Raw genomic sequence first — 19433 nt, 5'->3', positions numbered from 1 at the left:
CAAAAAGCCATGTTCCCAGGCCTCTTTGTTATTCTTTGTTTTGAGAAATAAGAACCGCTCAGCACAGAACACGTGATTGGCGTGCATACATCACTGGATACCAGCTCAGGAACAACAAGAATATGGCCCCAGGGTGGACAAGATGACTCAGAGGGTAAAAGTACTTCTTGTGAAAACCCACAAGCTGAGTTCAGTCCTCAGGACCCACAGCGGATGGAGAGAACCAATGCCTAAAAATAGCCCTCAGACCTCCATGTCTTTGGCATGAACATGACCACACCCCCACATGCATAATAAGCAGAGGCGAAACAAAATAAATAGGGAATACTGCCCCAGTTAAGCCACAGCCAACGGATACCAAAAGTACATGGCACAAGATCTCCACCAAACATGGCCTTGGAGCTCAAATGGTTCAAAGACAAGCCAGCACGCTGTGTGGGCTGGCAAGATGGCTCAGTGGGTAAAGGTGCTTGCTGCCAAGTCTGATGATTGATCCTTGGGACCCACCTGGTGAAAAGGGAGAATTGACTCCTAGAAGTTGTCTTCTGATGTCTACACATTCATCATGGCACTCAGTAAGGGTGTGTACTGATCTTGCAGAGGACCAGAGTTCAGTTCCCAGCACCCGCATCTAGTGACTTACAATTGCCTGTAACCCAGTTCTATCCAGGAGATCTACCCTCTTCTTTCTGGACTGCTCGGGCCCCTGAAGATACACACACACACACACACACACACACACACACACACACACACACACTCTCACACATGCACACACACACACACACGCATGCACGTGTACACGCACACACTTTACATAAAAATAAATAAAACTTTAAAATGAGTAAAAAAAATGTAATAAGGAAGGAAGGAAATGAAACAAAGAGAAAGGAAGGGAACAAAGAAACAAAGACGCCCACGAAGGTTTGTCTGGAAGGTACACTTCACTGATGCTGTGCTCTAAGCTTCTCTGCTAAGTGCTGGACCACCACACTTAAAAAATAAATGAGAAACTAACAGGTCCTTGGCATCTGTGGAAAGCAGACAGAAAACACAAATGAACAATCCCAAAACTCAAAGCACCCTTGTAACAAAGTCATTCTGTGTGTAGATTCCCAAGGGTCATCTCCCAGATGCTCCCGGAGGCTCTCCCACGGTTCCTCTACAGCTCAGTTCTTTGCAACCCAGCTCCCCTTGGGAGCATGAGCTATGCCTGCAGTCCATGCCAAACGAGTCTGTCCCCAGACCTTGCATTTTCTTTAGACACATCCATGGTCTTGTCTCCTCCTTTTGAAAACTCCACCACCCACCTGATCGGTCTACATGTCATCGGCACTGGCGCTCAACTGGTTAAAGCCCTCTGCTGCGTGCCGGGCCACCACACTAAAAAGCTAAGCAAGGAACTTACGGGTCCTTGGTATCTATGGAAGAAAACACAATGAACAGAAGCCAGAGACCGCAGGCAACGTGTGGATTAATGACGGTCTCTACTTCCTGGCTACAAGCTATGCCATGCTGGGAGGCAGCAAGCAGGTACATGACTCATAGGTCAACCACTTGCTTATGTTCCCAGATGCCTTTGAGCATGCTTTTGGGAAGGCTGAGTTTGGGACACAACGTAAAGCATGTGTGGACGGACAATGGGCAAGCCCCTACACACACTGCCTTCTCCCTGGGAAGAGCTGTGTTTTGTGTAGTTTCAATCTTCTGCGTGTTGAGATAGACCATAAACGCAGCTGTGTTTGTGGTAGTGTTGAGATAGACCATAAACGCAGCTGTGTTTGTGGTACGCACCTGCAATTCCAGTACCTGAAAGCTAGAGGAAGGGTCTGCATTCAAGGTTGCCTGGGTTACGGAGCGTGTTTGAGTACAGCCTGAGCTAATAGAGAATTCAAAGACAGGGCTGGCAAGGTAGCTCAGTTAGTAAAGTCCTTGTCTTGCAAGCATGAGGACTTAAGTTCAGCCCAAGAATCCATGTTAAAAAGAGCCAAATGTAGTGCTATACACTTGGAATCCCAGCAATGGGGAGGCAGAGGCGGGCAGATGGGTTCACAGGGGGGCTCATTAACTATCTGGTCAGAGACGCTGTCTCCAAGAAGAAGGCGGGAGGGCAGGCAAGGTAGCTCAGTGAGTAGAGGTGCTTGTTGTTAGTCCTGATGACCGAAACTCAATCCCTGGGACCTACATGGGGAAAGGAGAGAATGGACTCCCACATGTTTCCCTGTGCATTTTCATGCCTGCCATGGTGCATGTGCACACACACACACACACACACACACACACACACACACACACACTAAATAAATAAATAAATAAATAAATAAATAAATAAATAAATAAATAAATGGCACCTAAGGAAAAACACCCAAGGTTGTCCAGCCTTCTCATGTGCCATAATTATACACATAGGAGCACATGCATACATGGACAAGAAGGAGAAGGTGGTAGAGAACTTGGTCAGTGGTTAAGAGCTCATACCGGGACTGGAGAGATGGCTCAGCAGTTAAGAGCGCTGCCTGCTCTTCCAGAGGTCCTGAGTTCAGTTCCCAGCAACCACATGGTGACTCACAACCATCTGTGATGGGATCTGATGTCCTCTTCGGGTCTGAAGAGTGACAGTGTACTCATATACGTAAAATAAATTATATTTTAAAGAAAAAAGAGCTCATACTGCTCTTTCAGAAGACCTGAGTTCAGTTCCCAGCACCCACATTGATTGTCTCACACCGCCTGTAACTGCGGCTCGGGTCCATCTGACGCCCTTTTCGGGACTCTTTGGGCACCACACATTCCTGAACGTGCGCATGTGCACACACACCCACACACACTCCCACACAACCCTCCTAACAACACACACACACACACACACACACACACACACACTAAGGTAAAGAGTCCTCAAGAACAGGTTGGAACACATAAGGAGACCTTATCTCAAATCGAAGAGAGAATGATTTAAGTATAGAAGACTTCATGGAACAGTAAACTCAGGCTAATGGGCTAAGGGAGGCAGATGGCTGGTGTTTCCAACCACTGCCCCCCCAACCCCCCGCCCAGGGCAGCTTTCACGCCACTGCAATTGATTCCAACTTTTCTCTAGCTTTACTATCTGAGCAAAGGGCTCTGGGCACTGATTCCCTTCTGCCCAGAAACCCCAGCAAAGAAGGCAGAGGAAAGAGGATTGCAAGTCGGAGGCTACCCCTGTCTCAAAACAAAACAAAATATAATAAAAATACATTAACTTGTGTTTGACCTTTTTTTTTCTTTTTTTCGGAGCTGGGGACCGAACCCAGGGCCTTGCACTCGCTAGGCAAGCGCTCTACCACTGAGCTAAATCCCCAACCCCCGCTGTCCCTGTTTTAAACGGGTCCAGGATCCCCTGCCAAGGGAATGGTTCTGCCCACAGTCACCACGGGTCTCTCCTCGTCAAGTCACTCTCAGAGGCTGACCTTACTCTAGATAGTTTCTCGCAGTTGTGTCCAAAGGCCCCTCTCCCAGGTGATTCTAGAGGCTGTCAAGTTGACAGCATTAACCAACAGACCACTTACATCCAAGGAGGGTGTACATATGCCATTTTTTTTTGGAAGGAATTTAAGATATCTAAGTATGTCTGGAAAGATCAAATCTGTGTCAACTGTCTTGGTTGTTGTTGGTTAGTTTAGTGTTATTGTTTGTTTGTTTGTTTGTTAGTTACCAGCCACAGACTAGGTTTGAAGGAGATTTTTAGGGCTGGAGAGATGGCTCAGTGGTTAAGAGCATTGTCTGCTCTTCCAGAGGTCCTGAGTTCAAATCCCAGCAACCACATGGTGGCTCACAACCATCTGTAATGAGATCTGATGCCCTCTTCTGGTGTGTCTGAAGACAGCTACAGTGTACTTATATATAAAAAGGGGGGGGGGGCTGGAGAGATGGCTCAGTGGTTAAGGGCACTGTCTGCTCTTCCAGAGGTCCTGAGTTCAAATCCCAGCAACCACATGGTGGCTCACAACCATCTGTAACGAGATCTGATGCCCTCTACTGGTGTGTCTGAAGACAGCTACAGTGTACTTACATATAAATAAATAAATCTTTAAAAAAAAAGATTTTTAAAGGGGGTTGGGGGATGGGGGTACAGAGAGATGGCTCAGTGGAGGCGACTGCTGCCACACCTAATGACCGGAGTTAGATCCTGGCACCTATATGAAGGTAGAAGGTAAGAAGCGCTCTTTCACCTTCACAGGCTCAAATTCATGTTTTGAAAAATGTAAAGGCAGACCAGACATGGAGTTGACTACCCCACCCTTGGGGAGGCGGAGGCAGGAGCTCAAGGTCATCCACAGCTACGTGGAAAGTTGGAGAAAGTGAGACACTGTCTACAAATAAAATAAAACGAGTAACCTCTGCGATCAGACCTGCACCAGGTCTGGAGCTTTCCTGTGCACTCACAGGCAAATCTCTGACCCTCCCTGAGTTTTCGTGTCTGTACTGGGAAAACGACCACGACCAAAGATTATGCGGAGATGCATCTTTTAGTTGGTGGTGCAAAAGAGGTTCAAGGGAAATGTAACTTTGGACGCAGCGTTAGCCGGCACTGAATCGCAGGCGGCACCGAACGCCCGGATGGTGCACCCCAGCTTCCTGAACTGTCTCGCTAACGCATTAGCAGCGGTAGAGGCTGTGAGTCTGTCCAAGAAATAAATGCTTCTCTCTCTCCCTCCGTCTCAACCACAGGCCCCTCTCCCCTCACTAGTATCAGACTGCACTTCCTGGCACTGAGCTGGGAACAAGGTTCCTCCCTGCCCGCCCAGGCAGGAAAAACAGGAAGCAGCCTCCGCCCTGTCGGGAGGTGGAACTGACAGACTCCCTTTGGTTAGGTGGGCAATATTCCAGGCCATCAGAACTTCTGAAGCAGTGGCAGACAGACTGGCCACCGGCCCGCTCCTGCCACACCCACATCTCCTACACGCACTCACCTCAGGGAATAGAATTTGCAAGCCAATGACTGGGGTGCGCAATGCGGCCCCCACTGAAGACTAGCCAAGTAAGGAACATTTTGGGGTGCCTGAGAGGGTCAAGGGATCAGCTCTTTGAGTCCCAGTGCTCCTGAAGGTTCTGAGTGCCCCATGGCTCTAATCCCTGGTCACTATTCCCCAGTGAGAGAAACATCCAGCACAGCATCTTAGTGACTGCTAGAAATATATAAATTAAGGGCCAGCAAAAGGGCTCATCAGGAAAAGACACTTGCAGCCAAACCTGACATCCTGAGTTTGATCCTCAGGACCCACATGGTGGGAGGAGAACTGACTCCCAAAAGTTGTCCTCTGACCTCTATACAAGCAGTATTGCTGGAGTACACACACACACACACACACACACACACACACACACACACACACACACACACACACACTAGGTATTAAGACCAGCACCACATATGCCTGTAATTTCAGAAGTTGGGAGGTAGAGGTAGGAGGATTAGGGATCTGAGGCCACATAAGACTACGTAAGGCTTTGTCTCCAAAAAAGAAGAGGATAGAAAACAATGAGACACAGAAATGAGTGTCTTTAGAATGTGAAGCCTCCCTACAGGTTCTTGAGTCTGGAGCAAGAAGGACCTCCTGCAATGGCCTCCAGTCTCTTGTTTTGCAAGCAGCACACTAGCGTGGTTAGACTTTATCTCAGAAGAGCTGGCTCAGGCTATCTAAATGTGAGGGATCCCTTAATCGAGTGTTCAGAATGCCTGGGGTTGTGGCTCAGTGGTAGAGCCCCTGCCTAGAATCCCCCAGTGAGGGGCTGGGGGCGTGGCTCAGTGGTAGAGCCCCTGCCTAGAATCCCCCAGTGAGGGGCTGGGGGTATGGCTCAGTGGTAGAGCCCCTGCCTAGAATCCCCCAGTGAGGGGCTGGGGGTATGGCTCAGCGGTAGAGCACCTGCCTAGAATCCCCCAGTGAGGGGCTGGGGGTGTGGCTCAGTGGTAGAGCCCTGCCTAGAATCCCCCAGTAGGGGCTGGGGTTGTGGCTCAGTGCCTAGAATCCCCCAGTAGGGGCTGGGGGCGTGGCCCAGTGGTAGATTGCAAAGCTCTGGGTTTCGCCTCTAGCACTAGAAAAACTGAAACCAGCATTTTCGCTTGGGACAAGAACACTTTCAGATTCTGAACAGTTTTTCATATTTTAGACATTTAAGATATTTCAGGGGTTAGAGTTGACTCTAAATACAACATTTAATTGCTTCATATCTAATACACATGGCTGGAGGGAGGTAATTTTATACATTTTGAATAAATTTTCGTGTGTGTGTGTGTGTGTGTGTGTGTGTGTGTGTGTGTGTGTAGATGAGCAGGCACATTATGTATGTACATGGAAAAGCCAGAAGATAACCTCGGGTGTAAACCACCCACCTTTCCATCCCCCCCAGGAGAGTGGGGGTCTCTAATTTGCCTGGAACTTATACAGCAGACTAGGCTGGCCAGCCAGTAAGTCCCGGGGATCTGTCTCTCTCTGTCTCCCACCCAAGCACTGAAATTATAAGTGTGTACACTAGATTCCCTTTACCTGGGTTCTAGTAGACTGAACTCAGTTTCTCATGTTCGTGAGACAAGCACACAACTGACTGACTTGTGCTGCTTTGGTTCTTACAGACAGAGTCCTTCTTGTAGCCCAGGCTAGCTTGGACCCCTTGATTCTATGCCTCAGTCCCCTAAGCGGCTGGGATTGGAAGTGTCTGCTACAGACACCAGGTCTAATGGCAAATTGTTTTTTTAAGATTTTGATTTTATGTGTCTGTTTGTGCATCTCTGTGTATGATGTACAATGCCCAAGGACATCAAAGAGGTCACTGGATCCCCTGGAGCTGGAATCATAGAAGGTTGTGAACAGTCTAAGGTGTGTACTAGTGACTAAACTCTGGTCCTCTCTAAGAGCATCAAGTGCAATTTCTTCAGTTCCCCATGGTTAACCTTGATTGTCACCTTGATATTTACAATCATCTAAGCAGAGTAGCTTAGCCAGCTCACATTAGAGCTTGAGACTCTTTGAGTCACCTAGGAGACATCCCTGAGGGCTCATCTAGGCCAGTGCTTTCAGAGAATTGACCTGAGCAGAAGAGGGAGACCCAGCCTGAAGGTGGGCGGCACCATTCCCTAGGCTGGGGTCCAGGACTACATACTAAAAGGAGACAGCGAGCTGAGCACCAGCATCCATGGCTCTCTGCTTCCTGACTGTGGATGCCGTGTAACAGCCGCCTCATGCTCCCACTGCCATGCCTCCCCTGCTGTAATGGACTGCACCCTTGAACTGTAAGCCACAGTAAGCCCTTTCTCCCTTCAGTTGCTCTGGTCACGGGTTTTGTCAAAGCAATGAGAACATCATACTTGGTTTTGTTTTTATATTTTATTTTATTTTATTTTAGACAGAGTCTTGATATGTTGCCCATGCCGGCCATGAACTCCTGCCTTCATTCAATCCTCCTGCCTCACTTTCCTGAGTACCTGGGAATACAGATACAAACCAATACCTCTCTTGTCTCTACCTCCCTTATTTATGTCTGGCCAATGGACACACCAGCACCTACCTTCTACAAGGGTCCCCTCATGGACAATGAGATTCACAGTCATGTCCAAGAGGGAACTATCAACACAGGAAGCCACGATCTGTGCTTGCATAAGTGTGATAATATAGTATAGCCCAGTGGTTCAGACTCACTGGAATGTGTGACCCAAGTACAACCAGACCACAAAGGACAACCTGTGCATGTGTGTGTTATATGAGGGCAAGGACGAGGGACCATGGAGGTATCATGTCACACAGAATCTGGGGATGACCTTGAAACTGTTTTTGGGATAAAGTCTAACTATGAAGCCTCAGCTTGCCTGGAACACCATATGTAGGCCAGGCTAGTGTCAAACTCATGGAGATCCACCTGCCTCTGCCTCCTCAGCGATAGGATTAAAGGTGTACATCACCACATCTGTTTGTTTTTTAAGATTCATTCCTGAGTGTATATATGTGCACCGCATGTGTGCGGGTGCCTGCAGAAGCCAGAATAGAGTGTTGGATTCCCTGGCACTGGAGTTGCAGGTAGCTGTAAGGCCCCCTAATGTGAGGGCTGGGATTTGAACCTATGTCCACTTCAGTAGCTTCCAGCATACTTAACCACTGAGCATCTCTCCAGCCTGAGTTATTAATTTTGATTATCTGTATGTAATGGGTGGGGGTACGTGTATGCCTATGGAGGACCCAAGAGGCTGTCCAATCCTCTGGAGCTGGAGTTACAGGTGGTTGTGCCTTATACGGCTGCTGGGAACTGAACTCAGAGCCTCTGCAAGAGCAGGGTGCACTCCCAGCCACTGAGCCGTCTCCACCCTCATCCTTGAACTCCCAATCCTCCTGCCTTCACCTCCTGAGTTCTAGGATGACAGACACACACTAACAGGCCTGGTTTATGTGATGCTGGAGCCAGGCTTTGACCTAGGCAAGCATTCTACCAACTGAGCTGCATCGTCTCAGCCTCTAACCAAGGTTCCTGACAAAAGGGTCCGGTAAAGGGAGAAAAGCCAGATGGTGGTGCACACCTTTAATTCCAGCACTCAGGAGGCAGAGGCCAGAGGATCTCAGAGTTGGAGGCCAGCCTGGTCTTCAGAGTGAGTTTCAGCATAGCCAGGGCTACACAGAGAAGCCCTGTCACAAAAGAAAGGAAGGAAGGAAGGAAGGAAGGAAGGAAAAGAGAGAGGTGAGAAAAAGAAAGAAAATGGTCAGGAGGGCAGGCACCATGAGGAACTAAGGAGAACTGGGCACAGGAACATTACAGCATGGAGACATCAGAACACAAGCGGTGTGTTCAAGAGGAAGGAAAGAGGCTGGGCCAGGGACACAGAAGGACCAATGGCTGGGCACAGGGCATGGATGGGGGTGCAGATGTCTTCAGAGACGGTCCACAGGGCAGGAAGTCAGGAAGGGGATGTGGGGCAGTGATGTCATGGTGGTGAGACTAGAAACTGTTGAGGTGAGAGCCGAGGAAGTGGACAGATGTAAAAGGGAAGTGGTGTGAGGTCAGCCTTGTGGGGACCCCAAAGATGAGGGGAAAGAAGGAGGAAGAAAGCAAGCAGGAATTAGGCAGGATCAAAGATGGCTAACACTGTCAACAGGCACGGCATTCAATCACTTGGGAGACAAATGTGTGAGCATGCGTATAAGGGGCATCTAGACTGGGCTGGGCAGACCCATCCTAAATATGGGCTTTTGGTAAACTTTAGTGTCCTACGGGCTGGGGTCCTGCACTGCATAATAAAAGGCAGCAGCATCCATCTCTCCCTGCTTCCTGACTGTGGATGGTGCGTGCCTCCTACTCCCGCCGCCATGCCTTCCCCACCATGATGGAGTATGTCCCTCCTGGACCCGTGAGTCACACCTGTAGCCCCTCACTGGGTTGTTCTGATCAAGTGCTCTAAATCTGAGCTAAGGTAAGCTTTCAGCCTCCCCCCTCTCTCCCCAACTCTCCACCCCCAGTCCCCCTACTCTCCCACCCCCCCCACACCCAGAGCCTTTGGTTTTAACACCCTTAAAAGACTGCTACTTTGTTCCTCTGACCACAACAGAGTCCCTCCCCTCTGCTGACTCACAGATCCTCCGGGGCTAATCTTGATCTTACTCATGACTGCGTTCACTCCATGGTATGTGTTCCCCGAAATAATATTAAAAGAATAAACAGTCCACAGAGGAAAGCTTTTTTTGGCTAAGGATATAGCCAGAGGGTCAAGCACGGTGGGTACGCTTTAATCCCGGCATGCCAATGGCAGAGGCAGGAGGATCATATATTCAAAGAGAGCTATATAGTGCGACCCTGTCTTATAAACGAGAACCAGGACACCTGCTGCCAAGATCAATAACCTCAGTTTAACCACCAGGGCCCACTGTGGGGGGCCAGAACCAAGTCCTACAAGATGTCCTCTGATCTCTATATGCAACCGTCAAACACATACACAAAACAAACAACAAACAAACAAACAAGGCTAAATGAAAATTTGGATCAAGATCTTTTCCTCATCTGACTGGTAACATTCCTCCCTCCCCCAACTCCTACTAGAAATATCGTCATGTCTGACTGGAGGGCACCATGGTGGGCGGGGCCTAACATGGGGAGCCTGTGTCCTGGCTTTGAATCATCCCCCTTTCACTCACTCACTGGCTGACCAGGCTGACCATTCATCATCATCATTCTTACTTCTTTTTTTTTTTTTTTTTTTTTTTTCCAGAGCTGGGGACCGAACCCAGGGCCTTGCACTTGCTAGGCAAGTGCTCTACCACTGAGCTAAATCCCCAACCCCCATCACCATTCTTATAAACTGTAAAGTGCTTCCCAAACGAGGTATCATAGCAGCTTTACCTCAACCCCTCTCGATAGACCACACCAGGTCTTTGTGCTGGCCAGGCAACCTTCTACAGTGAGCTAAATCCTCCCCAGAGTCACGGTAGCTTTTAGGAAGGGGAGAACTGTTTTTTGGATCCTACAGGAAATCAGGAGTCCAAGGTCATTCTTGGCTACATAGTGAGTTCAAGGACAGCCTGGACTACATAAGACCCTGACCTAAAAGCAAACAAATAAAATAAAACAATACTAGAATACTGTCAGCCGATGAAGTAAGTCAAGCCAGTTACTTAGGAGGGCCCAGGCAGGAGAACTACAGACTTGAGGCTGGCCTGGGGCTATACAGCGAGTATAGGGCCGGCTGCTGTGATTTACTGAGACACTGCCTCAAACTAAAATTTATGGTTCATTTCTATGTGTGTGCATGTGTGTGCCTGTGCATTTCCTGGGATTACAGTTATAGGTGGTTGCGAGGCCACTGGATATGGATGCTCTCTGGAAGAGCAGGATGTGCTCTCCACCACTTTCCAGTCCCTAAACTTGAAACTAAATCAAAGTCTGAGGATGCAATCTGGTTCTGATATGCTTGCCTAACACACGGGAAGCCTAGCCAGATATGGTAGAGCATGTGTACAGTTCCAGTATTAGGGACGTGTAGGCAGGAAGACCAAGAGTTCAGGGTCAGCCTCCACCATATATCAGATTTAAGTCCAGCCTGGTCTACAAAGCAAAACAAAACACAAAACAAGAAAACAAAACAGAAGAAGGGATGGGAAACCTTTTTGCAAAGGCTTTGCTTTTATCTTCCTTGGACTCTTCCTGTCATTGAAGAAACAACTTTATTACTATCTTTATCCATCCATAAATGGGTTAGCAATACACACGCTTCCCTCTTCCGTGCGCTCGTGAGAGTGCATGAGTGTATGCACATGTCATGCTACAAACATGGTGGAGGTCATAAAGTCACCTCAGGTGCCAGTCAACTTCCACCTTGTTTGAGATAAGCTCTCTTGTTTTTCACCCCACATCCCAAGCTAGCTGGTCTGCAAGTTTCCAGGGCTGCTCCCAGGTTCAGTCTTACATGGGGTCTAGGGATTTGAACTCAGGCCCTTGCACTTGTGCAGCAGCCACTGAGCCATCGTCCCAGCCTTCTCCCTTTTACACATTAAGTCCTAGCAAATACAGGATCAACTCAGTAAGCAAGATTGAAAATAAGTATGTCAAAAAATAAACCACTATTCTTGTCCCTAACACCCAACTAATGCTTGTGCTGAGGTGAACCGGGAACGAGGTGATGGTGGGGTACAGTCTTGGCTGGTCAGTGGTCCCCATTCTGGAAGGGACAGTGACATTCTGAAAACAGTGTCAAGAGCTAAGAAGGACAGATTGCCTGGAAGAGGCTATTCTTGCGACATAGAAAAAAAACCACAATAGTGGCCCATAATTTGCAAAATGCTGTCATTTAATACTTAATGTATTGCACACCAAGCTGTCCTCTGACCTCCATCCTCACGCTGTGCCAAGAACACCTCTCCATACACTGCAAGGTTAAATATTATGTTTTTATTGATTGATTGACTGATTTATACGAGTACACTGTAGCTGTCTTCAGACACACCAGAAGAGGGTTGTGAGCCACCATGTGGTTGCTGGGATTTGAACTCAGGACCTCTGGAAGAGCTCCTGAGCCATCTCTCCAGCCCCTATTATGTTTATTTTATATATGTGTGTTGTATACTTATGTGCCCAGAAGCATACTTCTCTGTGTGTGCACATGTACAGGCCAGAGGTCTACACTGGGTGTCTTCCTCTATTTCCTTCCACATTTTTTTTTGGAGATGGTTCACTGACCTTGAATCTCACTGATTTGGATAAAACAGGAGCTACACCTGTTTCATTTTCTTTTAATGTGGATTCTGGGGATCTGAACCCAGGTCCCCAAGATGGTGCACCAAGCATAATCACTGAGCCACCTCCCCAGCTGGCCCCGTGCTATCTGTAGTTTACAGTTGGGAAATTGAGGATTAGGAAAGTTAGACCCGAGGGCACATAATTCCATCAAAGCACATCACCGAGTGCTCGGCCCCAAAACGGAGCTGTCTGCTGTGGCATAGTGACAGCTTGCTTGGGAGAGGGCTTGCCTAGCATGCATGAAGCTCTGGGTTCCATCGCTAGTGTTGCCTAAAACCAGCCTTGGTGGGGGGCACCCCTGCAATCCCAGCACTCGGGTGGAGGCAGGAGGATCAGGGGTTCGAGACCATCTTTGTCTTCATAGCTAGTTAGAGAGCAGCAGAACTATAAGACACCCTGTCTCAAGACGAAAAGAAACGAACAGAACTCAATCATCTTCCAGGGCTGCTCAGGACTCCGAGGTAGCAAGGCAATGGTTAAAGGTTGGGACCACTTCCAACTGTGTTTACCCAACAAGTTATTTAACTTTGGTAGGCCTCAATTTCCTCTAAGCAAACTGGGGTTGGTAACCACTCCATCAGCTCTTGAGAAGATTAAAGAAAGCAAATAGGCCACGGTATTTAGTGGGCCTCCAAACGCAGTCATTAGCTACAATTATTATAAAACCCTTGCTGATTCTCTTAGTCTCTGAAGATATCAGTGGTTTTGTTGGTTCATTTTGCTTATATTTTGTAACTTTTGGGTTACTGACATTCTTTTGCAGATAGGGTCTCCCTATGTATAGGCATGGTTAGCCTGGAATCTGCTATGGAGACCACACTGGCAAGGATCCTCCTGCCTCTGCCTCCTGAGTGCTGGGATTGTCAAAGTGTCCCACCATGCCTGCCAGCTTGAGAGAATTTCAACAACTCAGTTGGATTGTGCTGCCTCATGCCAGTAATCTGAGCACTAGGGAGGCCAAGGCAGGGAGATGAAAGTTTGAGGGCCAGCCTGGTCTACATAGCTGAGTTCCAGGCTAGCCTGAGCAACACAGTAAGATCCTCACTCAAATAAAACAAAAGCAACAATAACAAAACAAACAAAAAATTAAAAAAAAAACCCTCAGCACTTGGGAGGCAGAGGCAGGCAGACCATTGTGAGTCTGAGGCTAGCCTGATCTACAAAGTGAGTTCCGGGTCAGCCAGAGCTGTTATACAGAGAAACCCTATCTGTAAAAATCAAAAAGAAAAGAAAAAAAGGGGAGGGAGGAGTTTCCATAACTGAAAAACTCTGCTGTAGTATATCTCAATGCATGTGCACACATGCACACACACACACACACACACACACACACACACACACACACACACACCAAATCTGACTAATAACAAGTGTTCTACGAAGGTAAAATTAGACACTGACCTACCAGTCTTCCTGTTGAGTATTCCCTGGGTAACTAGGAAAAATGTTAGTTGTGGCTGGAAACATTTCAAATGCCTAATTTCTTTCTTTTTTTTTTTCTTTTCTTTTTTTTTCGGGGCTGGGGATTGAACCCAGGACCTTGTGCTTCCTAGGCAAGCGCTCTACCACTGAGCCAAATCCCCAACCCCTCAAATGCCTAATTTCTATCACTGTCTATTAATTTCAAACTTTCAAAAACACTCTTAATGTAATTTTGGGTGTGTGTGTATGGAGGGGTGTTCATGGCGCAGCTCAAAACTGAAGTCAGAGGGCAACATGGCTCCTTCCCTGGCATGAAACGCAGGTGGCCCCTTAGCCAGCTCCACTGGGCCTAAGCTCAAACTTTTGTTTTGTTTTGTCTTTGTTTTTTTGGAGCTGACGACTGAACCCAGGGCCTTGCGCTTGCTAGGCAAGCGATCTACCACTGAGCTAAATCCCCAACCCCAAGCTCAAACTTTTATGTCTAACTTACTGCTCCAGTTTTAAGCTATCAGAGATTCTCAGACGGTTGGATGTCACAAAATAGCTCCGGCTTATTTTCCTCTTTCAGTTTAAAAATAAAAGAGGTTTGTAGCGGGGAGAAGATGAAAACTTTCTTTTTCCTTTTGGCAGCAATGCCCAAAGTTCAGAAGATCTGAGAAATTAAAAAAGTTCCAAAAACCCTTAGACATTGAGAGGTAAGTGAATGCCGGTTCTCCTCCTCCCCGGGTACAACTACCCCTTTTTTCCCCCAGACACAAGAAGTGGATCCAGGGGTCTCAGAAACAAGAGGTGGATTAAAGTCCCCTGGGGTGAAAAGGCTGTCTTCCGTGCACCGTCCATTTATAGAACTCACGGGCTCTCCTATCTCTTCCACCTTTTCTACTCACAGAACACCACAGGGGAGCTGCCTCTGGCTGAAGTCAACTCGATCTTCAAAGTAGAACTTGGAGAGCCAGAGGAGAACAAGAAATCTACGGGCCCAGCTTCCGCAGTGGGATCCGAAGGGTTGTACTCTCAGATTTTACATACAGATGAATTGGTAACTACACACCCAGCGCCTCACTACTTGACTCGGTCCGATCGATACAGCATGCATAAAAGCTTGAGATAAAAGTGGATAGTGGCTTTTTGTTGATAACCGCGGTGGAATTTTGGCCATCTGCCCTGGTCAGACCAGACAAGGCAGGCGGTCTGCTTAGTAGCTGTCAGGCATATTTTGGAGGGTGAAAGGAAAACCGCAAATCAGGATTCTATGTATCACTGGAGAGCTTAACCCGACACGCGAGGGTCTGACAGTCCAAGCGTCGCAATTCCTACACGCGTCCCCATTTCTCCAAACCCCCGGGGGTCATTTTCCAAGTTGGACCACACTTCACATTTCCTACGGTCCCTCCCATCACTCAGACCCCTTTGGCGCAGCCTCTGAGGCCAACAGCTGGGGCTGCTGAGAGCCAAGTTAGAGGCACCGTTGAACGAGATGCTGGGGAATGAAGGAAGAAGTCAATACTAAAGTAAAGCGATCAGAGCCACCCTTTACACCTCTACGTTGGTGTCCCCACACTTGCAAAAACCGAGTGACTTCTAAGTGCTTCCCCTACCCAGGAGCACCCCTCCCATCAGTCCCTTTTCGACTCCCTTTGGCCTCCCTTGTGACCTCTGATGGTGCTCGCCGAGGCTATTCTCTCAGTTGCAGGAATCTGCAGTTCCCCGGAGTACACCCCGACCCCCGTGCCAGTAGGGATGCCCAGGTCCCGGACCTCCCTGGGACCCGCCTAGTTCCGCACCCCAAAATGATTCTGATCGCAGCCACCTTGCCTAATTCCCTCCCGGGACTGCAAGACTCACTCCGTTCCAAGCCTCTCTAGCACCCTGCATCACTCCAGGTGCCCCCAGGGATGCCCCAGGGTTCTCGAATCTCACCTGAGTCCGCTCGAAGCTCTCGCGCTCCGCAGCCTCCATCCCAGCACCAACCCCGCGCCGGCTCAACACTTTGGGCAGCGGGTTGGGTACCTGCTTCATGGAGCTGGCCATCCGGTCCATGTTGTCTGGGTGAACAGAGTCAGGGGCCCTAGGCCGCCCCGGGATCCCCGCGGCGCCTCCCGCCCCTCCCTACCCGCGGGGATCCGGCGCTAACGGGGACAGATTACGTCTTCCATTGGTTGACAGCGCTGTCCATCTCCCTCAGGACCCACCCCATCTCTCCAAGAGGCTTTTCCCCACATCCCTTTTCCCACTTCGGAAGCGCTCCGCTCACTTCACCGGCTGGCCCGCCTCAGGGCGGTCGGCATGCTATGACTGGTCTGAAGGTTTGTCCGTTAACTTCTGTGGGCAGGACCTGGTGGGCTCTTGCTCCCTCCCCGAGGCTCCGCCCCATGATCGATACACCGCCTTCCAGGCCTAGAAATGCACTGTCATTGGTCTGAAGAGTTATCTGTCAACACAGCAGGGCTGGCTTCGTGAGCTGCCCTCACCATTTTCTTGCTGCTCCACCCTACATCCGTCACTCCTCCTTTGTTCCCACCCTACAGGACCAAAAGAGCACCATGATTGCTCTGAAGGCTTGTCCGTCATCTTAATGGGGCAGGGCCTGGCTGCTACAGACCAGCCCTTGAGACTCCACCCTATCTCGAAGCGCCACCTCCTGGGCCCTTCTCTGCTGCGGGTTGCTGAGCTCGAAGAGCTGCCGTCCAGCCGGCGCCACGAGTTCCCGAGGGGGACGGAAAGGCAGATCAAGGGAAGCATGGCTGCACCGCTTTCACCAGGCTTGCCGGGGAACTCCGCATCAGTGTGGTCCGGCGATGGCGGCCTTAGTGGCTCTCGAAGTCTCCTCCCCGTGCATTCCTATCTGCCAGTTCTGGAGGATCGCCGACCCGGGTCCCCAAGTACTGGACTTTGACTGCGGGTATCTCCCCAGAGCTTTCCCTTACCTTGGTAGAAACCCCAACAGATGCTCCTTGTTTATCTATAGCAGGGTCCACTCCTCCCATCCTGTTCTGGGAGCATCTACAGACTGGGACGTGTGCTCCTCAGCAAAGAAAATGTTACACGTTCTCTACTAACAGAACCAGTGGCACCGTTAAGAATTTAAAAAAATTGATGATGCTATTCATCTATCTGTTCAAGAACCCAGTACACGTCTCACTTGTACTAGGCAATGTTTTGATTAATGAATGACAGCATCAAACTCATTATATAGCCGAGTCCCTCGAATCTCCGTGGACCACGATGCTTGGCTTTTGTTAATGTGTGTGAATTATGTACCTGTGTGTATGTGTGGGACTGTGCTCACGCGGCAGTGCACCTGTGGAGGTCAGAAAGCAAACAAGATTCTGTTCCCTACCATGTGGATCCCAGAGAGCTGACGTGGGTCGTAGGCTTAGTAGCAACTTACCTGAGCGATCACACCAGTGGGACGCTTTAAAGACAGTGTTCCAAGACAGGTGGTGGCGGCCCACAGCTTTAGTCACAACACTCAGGAGGCAGAGGCAGATGGATCGCTGAGTTCAAGGCCAGCCTGGTCTATAGACTGAGTTCCGGGACAGCCAGTACTCTGTGTGTGTGTGTGTGTGTGTGTGTGTGTGTGTGTGTGTGTGTGTGTGTGTGTTTAACATTTCTTTATTGTGTATACAGTGTTTTGCCTGCATGTATGCCTGCACACCAGAAGAGGGCATCGGATCCCATTATAAACGCTTGTGAGCCACCATGTGGTTGCCAAGAATTGAACTCAGGACCTCTGGAAGGACAGCCAGCACTTTTTTTTTTTTTTTCGGAGCTGGGGACCGAACCCAGGGCCTTGCGGTTGCTAGGCAAGCGCTCTACCACTGAGCTAAATCCCCAACCCCAGCCAGCACTCTTAACCTCCGTGTTATCTCTCCAACCCTTTACATTGTGGGTTTTTTTTTTTTTTTTTTTTTGAGATAGGGTTTCTTTCTGGCCTTGAGCTCACTAAATACTCTAACAAGCCTTAGGGATCCCCCCCCCACCTCTGCTTCTTGGATTACAAGCAAAACCCACCAGGTGGGGGCTGGAGAGATGGCTCAGCGGTTAAGAGCACTGACTGCTCTTCCCGAGTTCAAATCCCAGCAACCACATGGTGGCTCACAACCGTCTGTAATGAGATCTGATGCCCTCTTCTGGTGTGTCTGAAGACAGTTATGGTGTACTTATACATAAAATAAATAAATAAATATTAAAAAAAAAACAAAACTTACCAGGTCTATTTGGTGGTGGTGGTGGTGGTGGTGGTGGTGGTGGTGGTGGTGGTGGTGGTGGTGGTGGTGGTGTGCGTGTATGTATCATGCATGTTCTTGTGTGTCTGATGTGGATTCAAGGAATCAACTCAAAATCCTTGTGCTTGTAAGAGAAGTACTTTGTCAATGATCTACCACCCCGGTACCCAAGGGAATGATTTCAACGAAGAACACCAGTGGGACAGACAGTGCCTCTCACACTCTGACCTTGGTGTGGCCATTCTGAGTTCCACACTGGTCTTATGCTCTGGGCTCAGCTAAGGACAGATTTAGGCCTCCTTGTTCAGATTTTATGGCATCAATAAACACCAGCCTTTTAAACAAGGATTAAGGGATCAGCCCAGTTCTTATTAGAGTAAACCAGAGTGGGAAGGAGGAATTTGTGGTTCGGAGGCACCGAGCAGGGAAAGATTCAAGACAGCTAGTTTTCCTGTGAGATAGAACAGGTCAAAAAAGAAGGACCCAGGGCTGGGGGTGGGGATACAGTCCACTTGTCAATGTGCTTCTCTAAGCATCCAGGAAGCCCTGGATCCCATCCTCAGCACTGCCTAAACCGGGCACAGTTTGCTGGTGTGTGCCTGTCATCCCGGTACTCAGAAGACAGGGGCAGGAGGCTCAAACGTTCAGGGTCCTCCTTGGCTACATAGCAAGTTCTGGAGCAGCCTCAGCTACACGAGACCAGCCCAAAATAATAAGACAAGGGCAGTGAGATGGCTCGGCAGCTAACAGGCACCTGCCACCCAACTTGGCAATGTGAGTTCGATTCCTGGGATCCTCATGGAAACAAGAAAACTGATTCTTGCAAGTAGTCCTCTAACCGCCACATGGGTAAACACACAGACACACACACACACACACACACACACACACACACACACACACACACACACTGCAAGTTTGGAGAGAATTCAGTTGCTGTTCAGAGTTAAGTTCCCAGTGCTGGTGTCAAACAGTTTATAACCATCATTAACTCCAACTCCAAGGGACCGGATATCCCTTTCTGGCTCCCAGGGTACCTGTGTAAGCACGTAATGGGCAAACTGTGTCCCAAATAGTTCAGATCTATTTAGCATAGATAGACCTGGTTTGAGGATATCTACAGGTCTCAGTTGGGTCTGCAGAGCCCTGGTTGGGATACCCAGGTTCTTGCAGCCCAAAGCAACTGAACCAGGGTCATCTGGAGAGCAGGAGAAACAGAGACCAAAGAAAGACAGGCATTGGGGGCTGGAGAGATGGCTCAGCGGTTAAGAGCACTGACTGCTCTTCCAGAGGTCCTGAGTTCAATTCCCAGCAACCACATGGTGGCTCACAACCATCTGTGATGGATCTGATTCCCTCTTCTGGTGTGTCTGAGACAGCAACACAGTACTCATACATAAAATAAAATAAATCTTTTTTTAAAAAATTGAAAAAAAAAAAAAGAAAAACAGACATGTAGTAGAAGGGGAGGAGCCAGCAAGCTGGGGGGGGGGGGGGAACAGAAGTTAAATGGCCCTGGGTCTTTTTTTTTCC

General features: G+C 48.9%; 1 protein-coding gene across 7 annotated transcripts in view; it reads right to left on the bottom strand.

Annotated features, from left to right (window-relative positions):
* Positions 1–15819, bottom strand: part of Hip1 (huntingtin interacting protein 1) — a 134483-nt gene extending 118664 nt beyond the window's left edge. For 5 of the 7 annotated variants that reach the window (XM_087577676.1, XM_087577678.1, XM_087577665.1 and 2 more), the window contains exon 1: positions 15592–15779. Coding sequence is in view for 5 of the 7 variants with exons in the window: in XM_087577665.1 (XP_087433791.1) it covers positions 15592–15711 (120 nt within the window). In the remaining 2 variants the exon portion in view is untranslated. 7 annotated transcript variants of the gene reach the window in all.
* Positions 15820–19433: the final 3614 nt, after the last annotated feature.

The sequence above is a fragment of the Rattus norvegicus genome, chromosome 12 (genome assembly GCF_021556685.1).
Source record: "Rattus norvegicus strain SHRSP/BbbUtx chromosome 12, alternate assembly SHRSP_T2T, whole genome shotgun sequence".
Classification (NCBI taxonomy): Eukaryota; Metazoa; Chordata; class Mammalia; order Rodentia; family Muridae; genus Rattus; species Rattus norvegicus.
This window is presented reverse-complemented; position numbering and strand designations above follow the sequence as displayed.